At 41.3% G+C, this 13,908-nt stretch overlaps 1 protein-coding gene across 2 annotated transcripts in view; it reads left to right on the top strand.

Annotated features, from left to right (window-relative positions):
* The window catches only part of LOC131686760 (uncharacterized peptidase C1-like protein F26E4.3), a 205,449-nt gene extending 192,719 nt beyond the window's left edge, over positions 1-12,730 (top strand). For both annotated transcript variants that reach the window (XM_058970728.1, XM_058970729.1), the window contains 7 exons: positions 10,267-10,441; positions 10,516-10,690; positions 10,751-11,043; positions 11,098-11,281; positions 11,341-11,540; positions 11,596-11,753; positions 11,830-12,730. In XM_058970728.1, coding sequence (XP_058826711.1) covers positions 10,294-10,441; positions 10,516-10,690; positions 10,751-11,043; positions 11,098-11,281; positions 11,341-11,540; positions 11,596-11,753; positions 11,830-12,060 — 1,389 coding nt within the window. In that variant the 5' untranslated portion in view covers positions 10,267-10,293 and the 3' untranslated portion in view covers positions 12,061-12,730. The remainder of the gene's footprint in view (positions 1-10,266; positions 10,442-10,515; positions 10,691-10,750; positions 11,044-11,097; positions 11,282-11,340; positions 11,541-11,595; positions 11,754-11,829) is intronic.
* The last annotated feature ends 1,178 nt before the right edge of the window (positions 12,731-13,908 follow it).

Below are 13,908 nucleotides of genomic sequence, written 5' to 3'. Positions count from 1 at the left end.
CTTTGAATTTGAGCCAAACTGGAAAACTCTCGCTATAGAACCAAAGTGCTCGAAATTCCCGTTATCTACCTGTGACTGAACCTGTTGATGTAATCCCTCTGGTTCCGCTCCGAACATGGCGTTTGTGTGCTTCAAAATTGGGCTGAATCTACTGTGCCATGCTACTCTCGATATCCCTGGTTGCTGCTCCTGTAGTTCTGAAGATAATCATTTAACAAGGTAATGAGGAAGGCGGGGGTGTTGATACTCCTGCCAGACGCGAGTATTCTACAATCGACGGCGGTCACCGAGCATCACAGAATTCACTATAGGTTCAGCATTCCGCCATTCAATCGTCCATCTCAATATCAAAAACCATCAAATTGTAGACGGCGTGCGTGGACTACACATATATTATCAAAATGCGAGAGGACTGCGTACCAAAATAGACGAATTATTCCTTGCTGTGAAAGTATAACATCGGTGCAACTTTTCGGTGAAGAGTACACCGTGTACAGAAGCGATCGCGATAAGCGAAATAATCGTAAAATGTCTAACGCAGGAGTACTCATAGTTGTTCACAGGAATTTGGCAGTAGTACACGTTAATGCAGCTGCGGACTTCAAACTCGTGTTCGCCCCGATTCAAATGAAAAACTGTTTTCTCAACATATGTGCCGGCTATATTCCTCCAGAGGTTCGACAAAATGTATCATTTGTTAAATGTTTTGCTGAAGCTATTAGCAACGGACTCGATAACGTAGGCATCGACGATTTGACACTTGGCTGTAGCGATTTCAACCAGGCCATTTTCGTATCGAAACTGAATGCGATCTACCCGATCTCCTTGAACTAATCAACCGCTACGCCTTAACCCGAATTCTTCTCCCTCGAAAATTGCTATACATTGAAACGCGTAACACTAACTTCGCTGCCAATACTTCGATTATAGCGATGGTTCGTTGCTTCAACAAGTTTGCCGAGCACTTCGACTTCGATACCAGTTGGATTACTGGGATGGTTTGGATATAGCAAGAAATGCTTACGAATTGATTGGATGGCCTATCTAGAAAAGGAGCCATAAACGAGTGCAATAACTGTCTAGGCATAACGATCCCAAACATTGACTATAAGTGCATTGTTCTGTTTAACAAAATGCGTCCGTCGGTTGAATTGTTTGAAAGTGAATCTCAAAACGGACGAATAGCGAAGGACGGATGTTAACTCTGCGTTATATTTTGGGCAAATTTCGGAAATACGACTAGCGGATTCTCCATCCATTTGTGGTTTTCAAGACAGCGTACGATTCAGTGAACTGAAACGAACTGGGAAAACCTACTTCAGTATGGATTTCCATGAGAACTAACTATGTGATGCGACTGGGAGGGTCAAAATTCAGCGCAGAATAACCGAAGAGTTATCTAAGCCGGACAATGCACTTTCAAATGTGTTGCTCTAGCGAAACGAAAATATGGTGTGCAAAAGAACAGGACTAATATCACGACAACTCATATGCTTCTGGGGTTCGTGAACGACATTATTAGAGTCGATACTTGTCGAGGCTTCGAATAGTTCTACCCACGGTTTGCTTAGTGTCTCGTACCCTACGAATGTACCCAAACCATGCTCTATGCAAATTGCTGATACTCTCTCTTGTTCTGAACGGTCATGAATTGTGGTCGTGAAAAGAAACTATCTGGTGCTCGGTGTATTTGAAAGAATCATTCTGCTCTCAATACTCGGCTTGGGTTTAAACACACAATTCCTAAATAGGGTAAAACACTGTTTGTTCCTTTTCATGTAGAGTAATTATACAGAGTTATTGCCACGAGAATCTGGCATCGATGCTTGTGGATTGCCTAACATAATGAGAGTGTCATCTAAACAATGTGACAGAAAAATTGGATCACTTTTGTGAGATAAACGTTTCGGCAAAATTATCCCGATTTTGCAAGTATTCTGTATTCCGAACCTAGAAGAAACATCAAATACTACATTAAAATCACAATTAACGGAAATTTTATTGCAAACTCATTGAGAAGAGATGGCTGTAGACTTCATTTTTGGGAATTAAACGGATTTCGATAAATGCACTCGGGAAAAAAAATAAAGGGTTGTGTACAGGACAAGTTCACGGTGACATAAAAAATGTAGCTTTTTTCGCGAATCAATTTTAAGCCTCAAACGCTATAACCCCAAAATTTTCCGCTGCCGTTCCTAATTGACCCCTGTAAAAATTAATGCATAAAAATCACATCAGAATAAAAGATACAGAAATAGAAAACATGCAAAGTCTGTATATTTCTGTATGCACCGAGAAACAAAAACACGCAGAGCTCACACATCCCTTACTCCCGTCACTCACACTCCGCCGCGACTCCCATGTATCCCATAGAACACACCTCCAGTAAGCACTCAACGGGTGAACAGGTCGAATACGCACAACGCACAAATTCCACAGCAGAAAGAACGAGAGACAAGCAAAAAACATGCCATCGTTGACCAAATAAAGCGCTCCGTGTAGTGTGCATACCCACTTTTCAGTGGGTTCGTCATTCTCACTTTCGCAATAAATTGGTTCTTCTCACACTCTTGTTCGCAGCAATAGCGTTCGTACAGAAGTGCTGAGCGGCGGGCACGAAGCTGTCTTCGTTCGCCCTGCTTGTCTTCTCTCCTGACGATGCTTCTGCGGGGAAGAAAAACTTTCGAGAATCGCTTTTTCGAGTCGTTCTACTTCGGGAATTTTTTTCCTTCAGCCCAGTGACAACTATACAGCTTCCATATATTGAACTCCTTGCACCATAAACATTTTGTATATCAAACAAAATTGCCAATTTCTTGGCTCTTGGTGGTACATTGTACTGTTCGAGGACCTGGAGTCAAGATATGCCTTACAAGTTAAGATGTATTGATTCGAGTTGTTAGACCAACTTCATTCTTTTCAAACTTTCGCTTCAAACCCGCAAGGTATTTTACTTCTAGTTGGAACTCAGAATAAATTCACGCGAGAAGAGGTTATAAACTGGGTGTACCCCATTAGGCATAAATACGTTAGGCATAATGGACGTTAGGCATAATGGACGATTGGCATAATGGACGTTAGGCATAAATTATCACTTCCAGAAAATAAATCTTTGGCGGTGACAGCCTAGAATGAAAAGAGCGTAAATTTTTGAACTTTTTAGATGTGGTAGAATTACTCTGGAAGCTTATCAAACTCGATCAACATTTTATTCTACTGTATATACTCGAATAAATCTGAACTCAAATAAAAGAAGCAAACCGATTGCGTGGTATGCGGGAATTCAGCTTGCTTTGATTTCTCTACGTAAAACCTATAATTTGCAAATGACTAAGATAGAAATTTTCAACACTGAAGAAGACTACAACTAATAGTTGAAATACTAGTATCTGATTGATGCTGAAAAGTAATTGATTTTCATTATTATTAATATAGTGGAATTAAACGGAAGACATCTGTCTTAAGAAGATTAATTGTGACATTCCGCCAAGTCGCTCAAAAAGTTTTGAATTTTGTAAAAAAAAACCCTCTAAAAAAATCAACCCTCTAAAAAATGCAGAAAACCCTCTAAAAAAATCACGAACTTAGCTCGTTTTGACGCCACAACTTTGTATATAACCCCTTAATGTATGAATAACGCACATCAACTTGTATTAGCTCCTACATACATGTATGGTGCAATTATCCCAGAAGAAAATATGTGCACTAGAAGAACAGCTCACGAAAGAAAGAATGATGCATTTCATTATTTATTCAACGAATATAAGAATATTGCTGCTTCAATATTGATTATCTCCTTTACTATTAAGTTCAATTATTATAGTCTAGAGGCCATCAAAATAGAATTACGGAAACTGTCTGATACAAGGAAGAGTTTATTTGTGTACTGTGACGAGGTACCGAATCGAAAAAGGTATCGTCACGCTGTGTATAACATTGCAAAACTTAATGTTTTTTTCATTATTTGGCTTTTTTAAATATTTGGATTACACTGTATTGGCTATACATATAATAGGCTTGAAAAATGCTTGTACCAAACTATTGGCTTAATCCTAGAACTTTGCACTTGAGTTTTCCTAGAACGTTGCACTGGGGTACACATGTACCCCACGCGTTAGATCGCAATTTTTGTAGGTAAAAATGCAAACAAAAGAAATGTATAATATATCATTTTCTTCGTTTTTTAATTGCGAAAACAGCTGTGTAAGTGAAAGTACAGAATCTATTGTATCAATGATACATAAATTGGTTTAAATAAAAAGTGAAAAAATCGCTGTTTTGACTTTTTACACAAAAATTACTATAACTTTGTGAATTTTCAACCGATTTGAAAAAAAGTCAAATGATTCTAAAAGTTGAAAGAATGGTCTTGAAAGGGTATAAAATGGAATTTCCATATTTTTGAAAAGTGCAATTATTTTGAAGAGTGAAAGTTTAAAAATCGAGCTTTGAAAAATACCAGGAAATGGGTTGGAAATTGAAATGAAATAAATATTTCTGACCAGTAATACATTTGTAACACGCAATGTTACTGTTACAGCAGTTATTGTGCACAAATTATACTTGCGAGCCATTGCTTTGAAAAACTATAAAAAATAAACAATAAAACAATAAAAATCAGCTAAAATGAAAACGATTTTTTGTTCCGCTTCAAAATTAAATTAAATTAAATAAATAATTAAAACGATTTTATAATTCTAATTGGTACTTACGTAGTAAAACAACCAATATTTAAACTGGTATTGTCACGAATCACATTTTCACTGACAGCACGAACCTGACGAAACACTAACGGCAACCGTACACTGGGGTACAAATGTACGCCACGCCAACTTTGACACCTGCTTCCACGAAGGCTATAAGCAAACTGGCTATACCATCTTTTCCTACTCTTACTAGGAACTCTAAATTGAATTATGGTTAGGTCACAGGTCGGTAAATACCGAATTCTCGTGTTCACACGGCTCCAAAGAAGGCTTAGGGTACATTTGTACCCCAGTGCAACGTTCTAGGGTTAAATCAAGGGATACTTTCTTCATCTCGTCCACGGAAAAAATAGAAAAAAACCCTACTCTTACAAGGGATAAATATGTCGCATGAAATTTTTCATTTTAGAGTCTCGTTAAACCCGAAAAAACAATTGTTGGATTGATATCTCTATAATAACGAAAGCCTTACAATTACTTTTATATTTTTGTGAATTATGTCTAACGTCCATTATGCCTAATGTACTTATGCCTAACGTATGTATGCCAAACGTCGCGCACCCTTATAAACTCATTTGACATTTACAAGAAAATAGATTCAAAGGAAGTGGAATATAGCGAAGCAGATCCTGTGGATCAAATCGGAGTTTCTGAATATATGTCAACGGTTTGCTCTGAAATTTCTACTGGCGAGACTAGTTGTAATAATTCTATACGTATCGTTTTCGCTATCTTTTTATTTAATGATTTAACAGTATGATTTTTAATTGCGAAAGTCATGATAAGATCTTACCTAGGGGGAGGGGGAGTTCACCAAAATCTTACTCTTTTCTGGGGTGGAGAGAGAGGTTGGAAAGTTCTAAAAATCCTTACCTCCTATGCTTAAATAACAAAACTGCGTAGCTGGCACTGATTTAAGTATTATTTGGCTCATTTGTTATAATAATTCAATTACTTTGATATTTATTTTCCCAAATTTCTACAAGGCAGAGTAATAGGTAATTATACCTATACACCTTGTAATTGTTTACCCATCGCCATTCAATTCACTTCGTCCTGGAGGCCTATTCTTGTTTTCCGGCTATCAACTGTTTCCAATTCCGGCATTCAACCACCGACGAACCGACATGACAGAGGCATTCTAAAAGTGTCCCATACAAAATAACGATTGTTTTGAAATGAAGCGATCACTACTATCAAACTACTACAGATCGCTCCGCCATGTTTGAATCTGGGCAGGCTTCTCGATAAGTATCTTGATATTACAGAAGGTGTGCAATTCCCTCAGCTGCGTATGTGTGCATCAAAACAGTATTCAGAATTCATTGTAAAAGTATGTATTCTGTTACTTTTTTGCTTGTAACGGACAGTTTTGTTAAATAGTTCATACATAGGATAGTAAAGAGCTGGAAAAACGATCTTCAACATGCTAAAAGAAAGTTTGTTTGTTTTAGCATACCTTGTACAACGTCGATACACCTTGGTTTTTGCGTACTGTTGTGTTATGAACGAAGACTACCACGCGAACCATTATACAGACGCCGCTTGTGTAACAACGTATTTTAATTTAAACAATTAGGACAACATTAAAAATTACATTAACGCATATTTTTCATGAAATTTCAGTCTGCAGCAGACTAATGAGCGAAACAAGTTTGTTTACAAAAAACACTTTCGCCCTTTTGACGAATTAATATTCGGTTCGTCGGTGATTCAACTACCTTATTTTACTATTCTCGCAAAATCGTCGTATTTTCACATTCATCTATACCAGACGAGAAAGACCTTTCTCGTGCAAAACATTGTCAGACTAACCAGTCCGAGGGTCGAAGATCTACCTTCCGTTTGATTAGAACGATTGTTGGCAATGTTGAAATGCATCGTATCAGACTATAACGCCCCCGTACTAGTACTAGATTGGATACCGATTGTTCGTTCTGGAGGTCATACAGTGACAAAAAAAAATCTTCTTGCAGAACTTCAATAAGAATTTTAGAGAAATGGTATGGTCTCTGCTAAAACGGAAGCCCAGCTGACGCAAGCAAGGCGGACGTTTCTTGGCGAAGGCGGATTGGACATTGATGGCTCCCGACAACAATTTAGCGACGTAAAAATCTAGCCTAAAAGCAGAAACCATTCATAAATTGCGTAACGCAAAAATTGCACAAAATTTACTCCCCGCTGCTCCCATGTAACAAATTGTCACAAATTTCTCTAATTGCATAACAAATTCTTTAAAAAAAAATTTTTTTCTTCAGTAAAACATGTTATGTAACGTTTCAGCTTACTCCCCCTCCCCCACTTGTCACAATATATCACAACTTGTCAAGCACCCCCCCCCCCCTAAACGCGTTACGTTATTTATGAATGACTCCTCATGGCAGCGGTGTCTCTTTGTCCTGCGCAGTTTGTTGAAGGGTGTGAATTGCCAAGAATGACACGAATGCAAAACCGTACATAACGGTTTGCAAATGGTTCGTCGTGGTTTGGCATGCCAAAGAATGCCTTCAAGTATCCGGTACAGTTTCTTGACATCGACCATAAAGGGGCTTGGGTATTCTCGAAAGCTCATGACGATCGACAGCAGGTCCTCCTGGACAACATATCCAACGAGCGAAAAATCTTGACGATTTCGGTGTGCTAGATTCATTGAACACAGAATGGTGCATGAAATAACAGTGCGGGTCCACGTTAGCTGTTAGATCAACTAGATGCTTCATACGCGCCATGCGTGTATCCATAAATTTCATTATTGGTTTTTGAAGAGTGACGAGATAACGACCGCGAATGGTGGCAGTAGAATAAAGTGCATTTCACTATTGTTATGGGGTTAGCAGGGTTCAACAGCCTCCAGCTTTCAGATATTCTACAGAGCTTGTTCCAGGCTCCGATCGAAAGTGGTCAGATGGCAGATAGCGGTAGGTTGATGTCTTCTCTAAAAAACAATCCATCCAAACGCAGTTTGTATCAGCAACGGTAGTCCCTTTTCCAGATAGATGTTCCCTGCCATGATGCAGCTCGTGGTACGCGTCGTCATCGAAAAACTTCTCAATATTGGATGGCATGTGGAATATGAGGTTTGCCAGCGATAACTTCGAAAGTCAATTGAAACGTCGGTCACTTGAGGATTAGCAACGCAAGCTTGCTGTAGTACGGAGTCGCCTCCGACTTCATCATAGCAGTCATTTTGGATTTGATCCACTTGGTGAATTCACCGATCCCAGCACCTTGATGGGATTAAGGATTAGGGAATTCACAAGTTTCTTGGTGATGAAGTTGTGCACAGCTCTGGAATCTAGAAGTGGGCGTACGGTAATCTCGGTGCTATTCTGATCTATGTCGAGGAGAGACAAAAATTCTAGCAAATCTGTGCTGTGCTCAGTGTGAGCACTTTTCGGTTTTACCTAAATAGAGGGGCCAAAGATGACGGAGGTCGAGGGATTCGACTGGCTTGGTGGATTGCATCTTCGGAGGCTGCTGATTCGTGACGCAATGGGGAACCAGATCACGACGTATGCGGACGGACATCTCAGAAAATACCGAGCATTGGAGGTGGAAATGCTTTACTGGACAGGCAAGATGCCCCAAGCACTACCGTAGGTAGCTTGTAGCAAAGGAAATTTAATAATTGGATGTCCCAGTAGTGAACCGGCTCGCTCACCGTGAGAAATCGACGGTGAGCCTCTATTGGATGTTATAGATGGTTTAATGTCTCCCAACGTGGCTGTGATCTCTCGATTCTTGAGCATTGCAAAAATCCAGTCTCCTGTCGATTTTTCGACTCCCCTTTTTGCCAGTGCCTTGTGAATTGATATGTAGGACGTATTATCAAAAGCACCCTAGACGTCAAGAAAAACATCAAAGAATAACTCCAGTGTATTTCAGAATGTCGTTGTTGTAACTTCACACCTCTAAATAGCACAGTGCAGTAGATACTAGTCTCGTTTTAATTCGTATTGGAAACAGAAACTTAGTTTCATTGCGGATTATTGACTTTCCGAAACTGATTTCAACACTGGACCAGCAAGAAGATGAAATTTTCAAGGTTCCAATTCAGAAAAATACGAAAAAGGTGTATCCGTATTATCGAATGCTGCAGCCTAGTTAACAAACACTTCAAAATCGAACTGCTTATAATTGAGTGTCAATCTTTCAGGCTCAACAGCTTGGTTGTTTTCTTTGCTGTCAAAGCTTCTATATGAAGCTGTCATCTGCTTACTTCACCGATTGTCAGATGCATCTCATTGCACGAATAAGGCCGACACGATCTGTCCAATCGGTCCCAGGCTTCAGTTCAAGTGTTATGACCTAATCAATGAGAATACGTAAAGTCAAAATAACAAATACTTCCGTGAAATTACCCCCTACCTGTCGAGCACTTCAAAATCCCCTGGCTGCAAACCGCACATCACCGCTAATCCATCACACAGGACATTTTCAATCACCTACCGCGCTAAATAGTCCGGTTCAGCTAATAAACTACGGCAAACCCCGTGCAGTGCGAAGAAGTGCTGCTCAAACAAAACTGCCGCCAAGAATGTCATTCAATGTCAAGCAGGCTCTATTTAGCGGACACTAGGTAAGCAGGCAGGTAGACCGGTGGCAGTTGGTGGTTCAACGCGTGCAAAACAAAACAAATCCGCGTTTCCACGGTAGCGAACGACCACAAGACGCTGCTGATAGTAAACAGCCGCCGGGGGCACTCGGTCACACACAGGCCTGCCTGTCAGCAGCTGACGATGCAATGCCGCCGCCGCCGCCGAAATGGAACTCACTCTCTTCGTCACTCACCTTATTCTTCGCGTCCAACGATGATTCTCGACGGGGAGCTCGCGCATGCTGTTTGATGGTTTCGATTCGAATCAAAAAAAAAACGAATGATGTTTATTTTCGTCTTCATCAATCAGAAGCGGTGGGTTATCGCTTGCAGACGATACCTGGGCGATATTTGCGAGCAATGGATTTTTTTTTTCGTCGGCAGCAATAAACTACGATCACCTGTAGCGCTGTGTCTCGAGGACTGACACGCTTCTGTTTGCAGCGCGCTTTCGGATGATATCATCGGGCCGTGCCAAAATTCCTGGCTTCGCATTGTTGTTTATTTCGGGTAGCCCTGCGCTCTTGAACTTCAGAGAGCAGACATACTTTGGTACTTTGGACGATGACCTGTGAAGATGAGCCAATCTTTTGGCGGAGAGGGATTGGTGTTATTTCATGAGTACTTATACTATTTTTTCAGAATGTATAGTGTTACCCGTCGAAAATACTGGGAATCTCTCTTAATTAATACAAATTTATTCGATAATATCTGCTGAAAATATAGAATATCTCAACGCATGCTAGGATGCGCAACCTACAAGGTCACGAAATGCTCCATTCTTTTGCATGCGAGTTGTATTGCGTTCAAGCGTTAGCATCGTACACTACGAATTGTGCATTTTGATTGATTATATCGAAAATTCTCTCATCCTGTGTGAAATTTTTTCATCAGAGTTGGTCAGCTTAATAATAATGTTGATGTATTTGAATGATTCTGATCAGTTCCTGTTTTTCTTCTCAGATTCCAGAATAACAATCTAGAGTAAAAATGTTCAAACTAACTGCCCTGCTGCTGGTGTTCAGCCTGGTGGAAGCGAATCGGTTCCGTGCGGAGTTTCCTGGTCCCTTCTGCGCCGCCCGGCGATACGACAAATGCTGTAACAATCGTCAGGATGGTTGTTCGCAACCCATCTCCAGTGAGTTACCACCTAGATTGTTCGCTAGACTGACTACAAACTAAAAACCTTTTGTTTGTTTATTTCGTAAACAGCCACACTCTGCTACTGCGACGAATTTTGCGAACGTGGCGAAACTGGAGATTGCTGCCCGGATTATGAAGAAGTGTGTCTTGGAATGGTACCGGAGCCAATAACGGAAGCTTGTTCACACAAGGGTCACACTTTCACGCCATTCGATCCAGCCGTGGTGGACAATTGCAATACCTGGTGAGTTAACGAACTCAACTTCCACTGAAACGATTGATAATGATTGAATTCCGTTTTCAGTAAATGTCAAAATGACGGCACCGTCAAATGTACGGATGATGTTTGTTTGGTAGATGATAGTCTGTTGGTGCAACTGGCTCATTTACAAGACTCGGTTGGTTGGTATGCTACCAACTACAGCGAATGGTGGGGTCATAAATACGATGAAGGAAAGACGTTCCGGCTGGGTACATTCTACCCGAAGTTCAAGGTGAAGTCGATGAGTCGTCTCACCAACGCCCAGGAACATCTGCCGACACATTTTGACGCAACTACTTACTGGCCAGGTTTTATCGGAGATGTTCGCGATCAAGGTAAGTTCGGTTTTCATTAGTAGTGATTCTTTTCATTACGCTTATCCGTTTCAGGTTGGTGTGGATCCTCGTGGGCCATTTCTACGGCTTCGGTAGCTTCCGATCGGTTTGCCATTCTGTCAAAGGGACGTGAAATTGTGCAACTCGCTCCACAACAAATCATTTCGTGCGTTCGTCGAACCCAAGGTTGCAGTGGAGGTCATTTGGATACTGCCTGGAACTACGTACGCAGAGTGGGGTGAGTACATTTAATTCACTTGTCATGTAATTAGACTCAAATGATCTTCCACCCATCAGAACTGTCAACGAAGAATGCTACCCGTACATATCCGCCCAGAATGCGTGCAAAATCCGTCATTCGGACACGCTGGTCACTGCCAACTGCGATCTACCGACGAAAGTGGATCGAACCAACATGTACAAAATGGGTCCGGCATTCAGCTTGAACAACGAAACCGACATCATGATCGAGATCAAAAAACACGGACCGGTGCAAGGTACCTAGATTTAGTTTCGCTTTAAGATCAAGTTAACGTTATCGACAATTTCCAGCTATCATGCGTGTCCACCGCGACTTCTTCTCGTACCAGAGAGGCATTTATCGTCACTCAGCGGCATCAACGGCGGCCGATCAACGTGCCGGCTATCACTCGGTTCGGCTGATCGGTTGGGGAGAGGAATGCAAAGGTTACGATGTGATCAAGTACTGGGTGAGTTCCATGCTTCCACCATAGCAAGTTGCATACCGTTAGGCGATAATTTTAACCCGTTTTATTTTACTTCTAGATCGCCGTCAACTCCTGGGGTAAATGGTGGGGTGAAAACGGCCGATTCCGAATCCTGCGTGGTTCCAACGAATGTGAGATCGAAAGTTACGTCCTTGCCTCGCTTCCCTACGTTCACCAGCAGGTGAAACCGATGCGACAGGTCGGGGAACTGCAGGAGATGATTGTTGGAACTGGGTACGTTCCGCATCCAAGCAGGAGGTATCCACCGTACGGACGTCGAACTGGTTGAGAAGATGAAGGTGAAGTGAGAAACCGGGAGGGCGGCGGAGGATCGCTTATGAATGGTTAAGAACTGTACAGTATTAAGTTTAGGTGGAAGCTGAGAGGAACCGAAACGCTTCCTAGAATAGTTGCGATATGGATCTGTGTTTGTTTACTCAGCCAGCGGCGAATCGGAAAGAGGTCGGATACTTGTTTTTATTTCGAATGTTTACTGCCTAGATCGCTTAGAAACGTTGTATTATTTAGTTTCTCTATGAGCACTAGTCGACAGCTCCAGTAAAGTAGTGTATTCAGCTAAAAGTGTTCAAGTACTCAAAATTATTTCTTTTGTTTTTTCGTGACTAGATGTAAAACAACTATAAACGAGTATGATAAGTTATTGTTTCTGTCAGAGTAATACAGTAGTAGATATATGTAAAATTCTATGGTGCCAAAATTTGAACGATGACGAGAATACGATTTGAAGCAGGAGTTAAGTGACTCGTGCTAAAAACTAAATTCCATGATACTGAACAGCCAGAAAAAAATCTTTTACGTTTTGGTTTGTTATTTTTATTTCTTGTTTTTGTTTATTAAGAATAATATTTAAACTAGAGAAGAGAAAAATTTTAATTGCATGTAAATCTTGGAAATAATATCATACTTTAAATTGTTTAAATAAATGTGTTCAGAGATCATCGTTTCTTTTAATTCAGTGATAAGCATTGGACTGTGACAAATGTTACTCAGGGGTGGTATATCGGTACAACCAGCGTCGCGTGAAATTGGAACTACACCCCAGAAGGGAGGATTCCATCTTAGAACCTGGGTGTCTAACAGTGCTAGAGTTCTCCGTGGACTGAGGTAGGCGGTCGCTATCTTAAGCAAAAGTCTATGCTTGAACGTAGCGAACGTAGGCGGTCGCTTTTGCTTAAGAGGACGTAAAGTTGTATGATCAGCTTCAATGGCATGTTTTCGTTGACGAAAGTGAAGTCACTTTCTCCGTGATCAATATAGAGGACAAAGGAAAGCTCGACAGTCGAGGCCAAGACGAAGGTCGCACCGCTGCAGCCACTCTCGATTCCTCGCATGGAATTACAAGCGGTAGTTCTGGGCAGACGCTTGGTGTCGTACCTTTACAAGAATCCCAGCGTAAAGGTGAATCAGCGCAATTTATGGAGTGATTCCGCAATAGTATTGGTCTGGTTACGCGTCGATCATCGTCGGTACACGAAATACGTAGCGTGTCAAGTAGAGGAGATATGGACAACGAAAGACCGCTCAGAAGCCAAAACCTGCAGGCAACAATCCGTGCACTGAAGTCATTGACGAGTGGTTCAAAGGTCCGGAATTTCTTCTGCGCGCTGAGGAAAATTTGCTGAAGCAAACGAAAGGTGTCTGAAAAGGGGTGTGACCCTGCCTCTGATCAAAGAGTCAACTATTCCAAAGGTTGTGGTAGATTTTTCTAGATTCTCTCTCTGCGTACACTGATTCGTCCACAATCGCAAGGGTAGATGTCGAGGAGAGATGCTGAAATTGCTGAATGCTCAAATCTCTCGAGCCGCATTAAGACTCACTTTCCGGCTGATTCTGGCTTTGTAGCTCAAAGGGGGCTGCTTATCAAGCGACTTCCAGAGGACCTGCACATTCCAAAACGAAGTCGCGAAAATTATGCAAAAATTCACGGTACTTCCGCCGCTGTCTGTGGCACTAGAGCCATTCAACGAGAAATCAGAATAGTTGCTGAGAAACGGGATCAGTTCTGGGTTTATCTGAGCCGCCTCGACCCGAGCCATACAGTGCTTGAGATTGTTGCTATAACCCAAGAATGCCTGGGAATAAGCGACACACCCAAAGCAATTATCTTGGCCTAATA

The sequence above is a fragment of the Topomyia yanbarensis genome, chromosome 3 (assembly GCF_030247195.1).
Source record: "Topomyia yanbarensis strain Yona2022 chromosome 3, ASM3024719v1, whole genome shotgun sequence".
In the NCBI taxonomy this organism is placed as follows: Eukaryota; Metazoa; Arthropoda; class Insecta; order Diptera; family Culicidae; genus Topomyia; species Topomyia yanbarensis.
Note: the sequence above shows the minus strand (reverse complement) of the source record. Positions and strands in the feature narration are given on the sequence as shown.